The sequence below is a fragment of the Sorex araneus genome, chromosome 8, assembly GCF_027595985.1.
Source record: "Sorex araneus isolate mSorAra2 chromosome 8, mSorAra2.pri, whole genome shotgun sequence".
In the NCBI taxonomy this organism is placed as follows: Eukaryota; Metazoa; Chordata; class Mammalia; order Eulipotyphla; family Soricidae; genus Sorex; species Sorex araneus.
This window is the reverse complement of record NC_073309.1, coordinates 63,600,567-63,609,493: the sequence shown is the minus strand read 5'-3', so window position 1 is coordinate 63,609,493 and position 8,927 is coordinate 63,600,567. Positions and strand designations below refer to the sequence as shown.

General features: G+C 48.9%; 1 protein-coding gene across 1 annotated transcript; it reads right to left on the bottom strand.

The window, feature by feature from the left end:
- Positions 1–7,048: 7,048 nt before the first annotated feature.
- Positions 7,049–8,452, bottom strand: LOC101552564 (tripartite motif-containing protein 75-like). The gene has a single exon (XM_055146502.1). The coding sequence runs from the start codon at positions 8,450–8,452 to the stop codon at positions 7,049–7,051; it is 1,404 nt and encodes a 467-aa protein (XP_055002477.1).
- Positions 8,453–8,927: the final 475 nt, after the last annotated feature.

The following is an 8,927-nucleotide window of genomic DNA, read 5'->3' as shown; positions in this document are numbered from 1 at the left end:
ATTGGAGTCTTCAGAGGGTAGGCATATGGATGCTCCCTGCCCTCTCCAAGTAGATCTTGTTTATCTAAAGCCTTGCTCTCCCCTTGCCATTAGTTGCAAATGCCAGTGTCCGTCTTTCAGAACCCCGAAGATCTGGAGCTCTTTAACCTGAAGTTTTAGTGGGCCTGGGCCTGCCATCAGATCAGACCATGGCAACTGCTGATGCCATCAGGTGGTTTGGCTTTTGTAGAGAGAAATCTTCAGAATAGGGAGGATATCTGTGAATCTTTGGGCCTGAGTTCTCTCTCATTCACCTCCACTCTCTCACCTGAATTGAACCAGGAGACCTCTGATAGGGAAAGTAAAAACTCAACTCTCCACTGGACTCCTAGGTTCTGGATCATTCCACAATACTCTCAAGTCCCAGTTTAACCTTACTCTAAAATGTAGTAATCAGTTTTCCTTTTTTAGTGTTTTTCAGTTTGGTTTTGGACTCACTGGATGGTGCTCAAGGCTTACTCCTGGCCCTGTTGTGCTAAAAAATCCCTTCTAGTAGTGCCCATGGGACCACATGTGGATCAAACTCGGGCAGGCTGTGTGCAAGGCAAGCATCCTATTCTCTGTACTATAACTCCAGCCCCTTCCTCCATTTTTTAGTCTCTGCCCAATGTCAGATATTGTATGAATTCCCTTTGGGCTCTGAGTGTGACTGACAGAATGACTCTGAAGCCTCTGATAGACACTGAGACACTTTTGCTTGCCCGTTGCTCAATTCTGTTTTTCCTCATTCCTTGTCTCTCTTTATTCTTTCTGTTTATCATCCCACTGTGGCAATGTCCTCACTGATATCATTTCCAATCTGTGTGACTCAGTCATCAGTTATTTTTCCTTTTTATAAAACTTTTATTTACTTGTGTGTGTGTTGGAGGGGACAAATTCAGGGCCCAGACATTTAAGTCATATTCTCTACTTCTCAGTCATATTTCTGGCCCCTTATCACCAATTTTTGACAGTGTCAGATGCTATGTTGGATCCTGATGAATAAAAGATGAGCAAGTCACAGTTCATCTCTGTCTAAAAGAGCAGTTTGACTTCTGAATAGATGATGACAAGAGAACCTGGTAATCACAAGGGCAAACTTATATGTATGAACAGAACATTATGGGTGGGTCCCTAACTCAGTGGCCAGTTTCACACAACAAAACTTTCCAAGTTGTGCTGGGAACTAGGTCTTCTCCCTAGGGCACCTCAGGGCTCTACTCAGCACTGTCAGGATCCCGTGGTATTGGGCATCAACCCCCAGCCTCACTCATGCTATGCATATGCTCTACCACTTGTGCTTGATCCCCAGTCCCAAGAAAATCTTCATTTTATTTTGTTTTTGGGGCCACACATAGTGGTATTCCGGGGCTACTCCCCTCTCAGTGCTTGGGGATCTCTCCTGGAAGTGCTCAGGGGACCATGTGTTTCCAGGGATTGAGTTTGGGTCTCCTGAATGGAAAGCATCTGCTTAGCCCATTCAGCTCTCTCCCAAGTCCAGAAAGAATTTTAAGTCTTAAAGGATGGGATTGAAATGATGTGTAGGAGATTCCAGGTAGAGAGGAAGCACGAGAAGACTTGAAACTCAAACTAGGATTCATTATCTAAGGGACTCTACAGGATTTTGTTATGCTGAGAACAAGAAGACTCAGAGAACAGTAAAGAATGACATTGGGAGGGGCAGCGAGACCAAATCTTGAAGAGTTTCATAAGTAGGATGATAACAGAGTTTTCCTAAATACATTTTCAAGAGTAATAAAGTAAATTTTCAATTTTCTCATAATTCTGCTATAATATAAATGAAAAAGTAGAACTACCTCAGAAAGAAATGGACACATTCTTACCTTACTTTTCTGTATTGCTGCACTTTATGCTGAGGAAATGTTGATTTACTAAGGAGTGCTGAGTTTGCAGTTTTGCAGCATCCACAAATCTTCCTGAGTTTGGAGGCAGGGGTCCCTACCTTTAAGTTGCCCCAAAAGCCTCCAGGCACTCACCCAAATATGTGACCCAGGCACTGACTCATCTGTTCTTTGCGCTGGGATCCTGACTCCTGCGCATGAAACAGGAGTCTGACAGACTCTTTCTGTGACCTCACCTTGCCTACCTTGAACTGTGTCATTGATATGGGCTGTGCATTGATTCTCTAATCTCTCTGGGACCCTTCTAGAGTCTCCCTTTCTCAGTAAGCTAGCCTCGGTGTCAACTTTGGGTACAAAAGTACCTGATCACTTTAGTTCCAAAAGTAAAGTCAGAGGTTCAGCCTTGGCTGCTCAGGGACACTCTGACTGCTTGTGGAAGATGTGTGGAGAAAATTCAACACCCTGACCTTCTGCCATCTACAGTTCTACGGTTAAGACTGTTGGCATTATACTGAATGTTCATCATCTTTACTGAGCACAAAAGAACAAGTGCGTCTTGTTAAATATGCATCTTGGAGGCCTACAGTGAGCCCAGAGAATGACCTTGGCCAGACGTGAACTGGCTCTCCATAGTTACAACTGGACTGCGACATGTAGAGCAGTGTTTGATCAAGGGCAGTGGGTGTTTGGCTTGAACTTTTCAAAGCCCAGATTATGCTGCCATAAAGGAAAGGCCCAGCAGCCCTGCAGTCTCCAGGGCTGCTCTTTATGTGAGAAGTCAACTTTCTTCAAGAAGCTGGAATGTTAATCTGCATTAGGCAGGTATAAATAAAGATGCAGTTTTTATTTGATCTTTAAAGGTTTGGCTGAAAACAATGCAGTGTATGTTTTCTGCCTTTGCTCTCATTAGCAGGGCTACGGATCCCGTGCTTCCATGGCTCTCCCCGCGGTCTGTGCCTTCCCTTTGTAATACATTAAATTTTATGGCGTTAGCAGGGATTTGAAGCACCCGATTTAATCAATAGTCATTTCTCCTGCCTCAGCACTTTCGCCCAGTGCTGTGTATATTCAGCAGGATTTTAGTGCATTCTTTGACCTTGACCTCCCAGGCGGTACTTCCTAATTATAGCTTTTCCTGTTTGACCATGATATATTTCTAAGGTAAAATGTTATTAATAGCACTTGTGAATTTACCCCCATCTCTCCCACCCCGCCCCTGCAAAGGCTCACACACACACACACACACACACACACACACACACACATACCCCCAAACTGAAACATTTCCCAATGTGTGGAAATCAGACTTATCTGATTTGAACAGAATTTGGACCGACAGTCTATACTTTCTAATAACATACAATCTTTTACATTTATAATACTAAACCACCCCAAATTCACTATTTAAGATTCTGGCTCACTCTGGGTGTAATCCCATTTGTGGGCATTCCAAGCCAGCAGTTATAAGGAAATTCATTTGATCCCTTTTACACTGGTGTTTTTCTCCTGAAACACTCTGATGAGGACCCATGTAGTCTAGGTCACTGGCAAACTGGCTCTTATTGGCCAAGTTCTCAATCTTAGGGAACCCACTTCCTGATTCTCTTATGGGGACACAGTCCCTGTCATTGCTCCCAGCCCTGTAAGTTATGCAAGTATTCAAGGCCCTGTACTACATCTGCACCTGAGAGGCTAATATGTGTGGCCTCTTTTACATTTTTGTTTTAAATTGAATCACCGTAAGAGCAGTTACAAAGCTATCCAGTTTAACTATCAGTCATGCAATGATGAAACACCCATCCCTTCACCAGCACACATTTTTTAACCACTGAGAACCCCAGTATACCCTCCATCCCAGCCCTTCCCCTATCTATGTGGCAGATGACTTCCACTTTATTCTCTCTCCACTTTGATCACATTCATTATTTCGACAAAAGACCCACCATTATTATTTGGAATTTTCCCCAACAATCAGACCTGCCGTAAAGGCATCATTTGATAATTTGTTTTCTGTGGCTAATTCTGAAGAGCATATGATGATTTTGGATTTCTGATATTTTAGTAATAAGTCTGGAGATATTTCTGCCCAAAGCTGCTGGTTTCCTAGATTGGTCAGTTGCCTCTGGGATCATGGCCATTCAGGAGCCAGGAGCCATTCGTGGGTGGCAACTTGGGGCCTCATCAGGGCAGGGAGAGAGGCTGGTTCCACCCCCCATCCCATGAGGCCCCGCATGGCATGTCATGTCACTGCAGTCTCATACCTGGATGTCCAATAGGCTCTATTGGTGGTGGCCACCGCGCTGCTGGGGAGAAAAGGTGGAAGGGACAAACACCTTTCCCCACCCAGGGTGGCATAGCGCTGTAGTTTAATGTTCAGTCCAGATGCCTTTCTGCCAAGAGCTCCTAGGTTCTGAGATTGGTCTGTGTGCCTCTGGGATCATTGCCGTGCAGGAGCCAGGAGCCATTTGTGGGTTGCAACTCAGGACCTCGTGGGGGTAGGGAGAAGGGCCAGTTCCACCCCTGATCCCTTGAGGTCCCAAGTGTCACCGCTCTCTTTCTAGTTTTGAGCAGGGTCAGATGCTGGATCATTTATTTTCCATTGTTCACCTTGCATATCAGAAAAGGTCACGTGGCTGTGTAAGTGGCCACCTGCTTCGGAGGAATAGTCCTGATACCCATATCCTGGAACCATGCTTGCAGAAACTCATGGTCGCCGGGATTCCATCTGGAGAAGGCGCAGAGACTGCACCTGCTCCATCTGGGGCACCCTGGAGATATCGGCTTCATATGGGCCCAGAGAATTCTCCATTGTTGTGGTGCCTGCCGGGATTCTTTACTGCTAAGTCACTTTTACTCCTTTGAGTCAAATGGGAAAGTAAGTCTTGGCAATAACAGATTTATCAGCAAATAGACTGTGTGTATTTCTAGAACAAATTTGGATCTGGGGGTTTGGAAGTTCACCTCACTTTAAGCAGTCCTAAAGGGAGGATTTGCTTGTGGATATATCTCAAATCCGTACTGTTCAACTTTGTCAGGGTCACCAAGAACCTCTGTCTCTCCTTTTCCTCACTTCAACTCCCCATTTTTAATCCCAAACCAGCCTGATTCTTTCTAGAGACCAGTTGTCTAATAGAATCATCTTTCCAAAATAAGACTCTCTTCAGCATTTCTCAGTCTCATTTTTAAAAGTCCTGTCAATTACAGGCTAGTGCAAAGCCTGGAGCTGGACCAGAGAACCCAAAGCAGCACATTCTACTGGGAATGTTTTGCTCTTCACCTCCTAGGGCTGATGGCTCCAGTGCCCTAATTGGTATATACTATCAGAGACATTTGTCCTCTACTGCCTGGGTGGAAATCAGGGAATTCATGAAAAACAAAATAAATCAAGAAATGGAAGAAGCAATATCAGCTATTTTACTGTGAGTGTTTTTTTAAAAAATCTAAATTTAGAATTAAAAAAATAAGATAATATAAATAGTTTGTTGAGAAGTTTCAGTGATAGAAAGTTTGACCCTCAGTGATGTCAAGAACCCTGAAGATTCTGAAAGATTATTCTACTTATAAGGTTCTTTTTTTTTCTTTTTGGGTCACACCTGGCATTGCACAGGGGTTACTCCTGGCTCATGCAATCAGGAATTACTCCTGGCGGTGCTCGGGAGATCATATGGGATGCTGGGAATTGAACCTGAGTCGGCCACATGCAAGGCAAATGCCCTACCTGCTGTGCTATCACTCCAGACCCTCTAATTATAAGTTAATGACTTAATCTGCTACTATATACTTGGAAAGTGACAAGACTCCAGAATTAGCGACAGTGACTTAAAATACAACAAAAGCAGTAACCAGAGGTTTTGTGACTATGCTGATGAGCTTCTCTCCCCACATGGCAAAGTGATGAGGGCCAGGAAACACCTGTATATACAGTGGGTTTGTTTCAGAGAGGAGTGATAGTAGGGAACTCTTGTCTTTTTTATTACAGGGTTCAGGGTTTTTGTTTTGTTTTGTTTTTAATAATGGTAAGCTAGTATTTTGTTCTTTTTCTCTGGTAGAAGCCAATTTCTCCAGCCTCCAATGTTATACAAGCATTCTTGAAAAACACAATCTGAAGTAAAAACTATGAGAGTCTCTATTTCAAGATGGACCAGAACTTAAGAAACTCATGGAGAATTATCTCCTGTCAGGCAGTACCTGACTGATGAGATCAGTGATAGAAAGTGAATTCTAGGTGTCTTAATTATCAGAAGAAAACTTAATGCAGCACCGGCATATAGTAAGTGCTCAGTACAATGGTAGTTATTATAAACTTACTAAATTAAGTACTTTAAATTTACTTTTATATTTAAATTTACATTAAATTTAAAATTATATTTACTATATTAAATAGCAATAGAACAGTGGGTTCTTGCACTGCCTTGCACTCGGCCTACCTGGGTTCGATTCGTCTGTCCCTCTCAGAGAGCCCAGAAAGCTACTGAGAGTATCCCACCCACATGGCAGAGCCTGGCAAGCTCCCCATAGCGTATTCGACATGCCAAAACAGTAACAAGTCTCACAATGGAGACGTTACTAGTGCCTGCTGGAGCAAGTTGATAAACAATGGAATGACAGTGTTACAGTGCATATTAAATATTTACTTTAAAATTATGAGATTTCATTTCTATTAGTGAGCAGTTCAGAACCTACATCAGTCTGGTATACATTTTAAATATTAATGGAAACATTTTGGAAATTATACCAAGCGAAGAAAATATATGGTTATCAGGTTTTAAGACATGCGACTCTTTTTTGAAATTTTTTTATTTTGGGTCACACCCAGGGATGCACAGGGGTTCATCCTGGCTTTGCACTCAGGAATTACTTCTGGCGTTGCTCAGGGTACCATATGGGATGCTGGGAATCGAACCCGGGTCCGCCACGTGCAAGACAAACTTCCTACCCACTATGCTATGGATCCAGCCCCCAAACATGGACACTCTTTAATTAAAATTTTATTTATTAAAATAGTCAAAAAAGGATACACTTGATTTTGCATTACAAAGAGTTGTGAGCAAGGGGTCACTTCTCCTTTATGCTCCCAGAGAACCCGCCCCTTTGCTACCATGCCCACCCTATGTCCAGCACCCAGTTTCCTCCCGGGGCAAGAGGAAGCGCCAAGGCCGCGCTGGACTCTAGTCCGTGCCCGCGCCCAGGGTGAGGGGCGCGCAGTCCAGGCCCACGCAGAAGTAGGGCCGCAGCGCATGGGCGAAGGTCTCGGTGAACGAGTGGATGTGGGACTTGTCCCGCGTGTCGTAGAAGGAGAGCTGGCCCAGCTCGTAGTCGAGGAAGACGCCGATGCCGGCGGGCTTGTCTTGCAGCTCCAGAGGCACGGCGCCTGCCAGGTACTCGCCGTCCTGCAGCTGGACGGTCCAGCGCCTGCTGGACCCTGCCGCGCGCCGCCGCCCCTTGCCGGACGGGGCGTCCGTGCACACGCCCACGGCCCACGCGGGCTTGCGGCCCACCTGCACCTCCCAGTAGTGGCGGCCAGAGGAGAAGCTTTCCCGGCCCAGGACCACCAGCTGGGCGGCTCCGTCCCCTCCCGGGGGGCTCCTGCTCCGCCGGGTCCTCTTCCCGGCGCGTCGCACAGACCTGAGGTCCTCGGACACGAGCAGGCCTGGGTGGGCCGTGCGGGGGTCCAGGCTGATGCGCTCCCGGAACCTCTGCGTGATGCTGCAGAGCGTCGTGCCGAGAGGGGGGAGGCTGGCGTCGGGGGGCGCGCAGCAGCGAAGGGGCGGCGCGGCGGGGGGCTGCAGGCGCTCCGCGCGCTGCTGCAGGTCCCCCGCGCCGCTCAGCAGCGTCCCCGCCGACAACACGCGGCGCTCGGCCGCCTCCCGGAGCAGCCCCTGCAGCGCGGACACGTAGTCGGCGCAGGCCCCGAGGTGCGCGTCGAGCCGCCGCTGCAGGCGCGCCTCCTCGCCCGCCAGCCCGCGCAGCGCCGCCTCCTGCGCCCGCTGCACCAGCCCGCCGTGCCGCGCCAGCTCCGCGGCCACCTGGCGCCGCTGCCGTCCCGCGTCCTCCCGCAGCCGCAGCAGCTGGTGGTCCTGGGCCACTGCGAGCTTCTGCATCTCCGCCAGCCGCGTCCTCAGGGGCTCCAGGTAGCCGCGGAGTCGCTGTCGGTGATGCGCCGCGGCCTCGGCCACGGGCCGCACGCGGTGGTTCTGGTGCGCAGGGCGCAGGGCGCACAGGGCACACAGCAGCTCCCGGTCGTGCTCACAGAAGAGGCTCATCCCCTGCTGATGCTCTTCGCACCTGCGCTCCTCCCCCTGCGCCCTCTCGCCGCGCCTGGGGCTGTGCAGGAGCTTGGCCAAGTGCACCAGCCGTGCCAGCTGGGCGTTGGTACTGGCGCGCTTCTCCGGGCGCGGCTGCCGGCAGACGGGGCACGGGAACGTGTCTTGCAGGTCCTTCCATGACATATGGAGGCAGGAGGCGCAGAAGTTGTGTCCGCAGTCGGTGGTGACGGGATCGTCGAGGTAGTCCAGGCACACTGGACACATGAGCTCGGCCTGCATTTTCGCCAGGGCTGCAGACACCTCCATCCTCAGGCGTGGGAAGCGCAAGGGCGGGATGGGTGCCCCAGAAGGCCGAGCTCCCCGGGCCTCCTCTGCCAGCCGCGGGTCACAGCCAGGTGCAGCAAGTCCAGCTCAGCAGCGCTCCGGGGCAGACGTCAGTCAGGACGATGCAATGTAGATGAGTCGCAGGGATGGGGAATCTTGCCCGGTGGGTTGGTCGGTGCTGGTCTTGAGCTGAGTCCTTGCAGTGCTGGAGGCATCAGTTCAGCTCAGCGTAGAGCAGTGGCCGTTCTGCAATGACCGCGCTCTGCCCTGGGCACGGCGTTTATATAGTTCAGTGGGTGGAGCCCTAGAGACCCACCTGGGAAACCGCGGTGGGGAGATAGGGTGGGGCTGATAAGCGGATTTGCAGAGGTGTGACCTACGCGGCAAACACTAACTGACTACATGGAAGAGTGCAGGGAACTTACTTTAATACTCAAAATCTGGTTTCCACAGCGCA

Bases quoted from the DNA above. Each gene is read 5' to 3' on its own strand.
- LOC101552564 (XM_055146502.1), bottom strand. From the start codon at position 8,452: ATGGAGGTGTCTGCAGCCCTGGCGAAAATGCAGGCCGAGCTCATGTGT.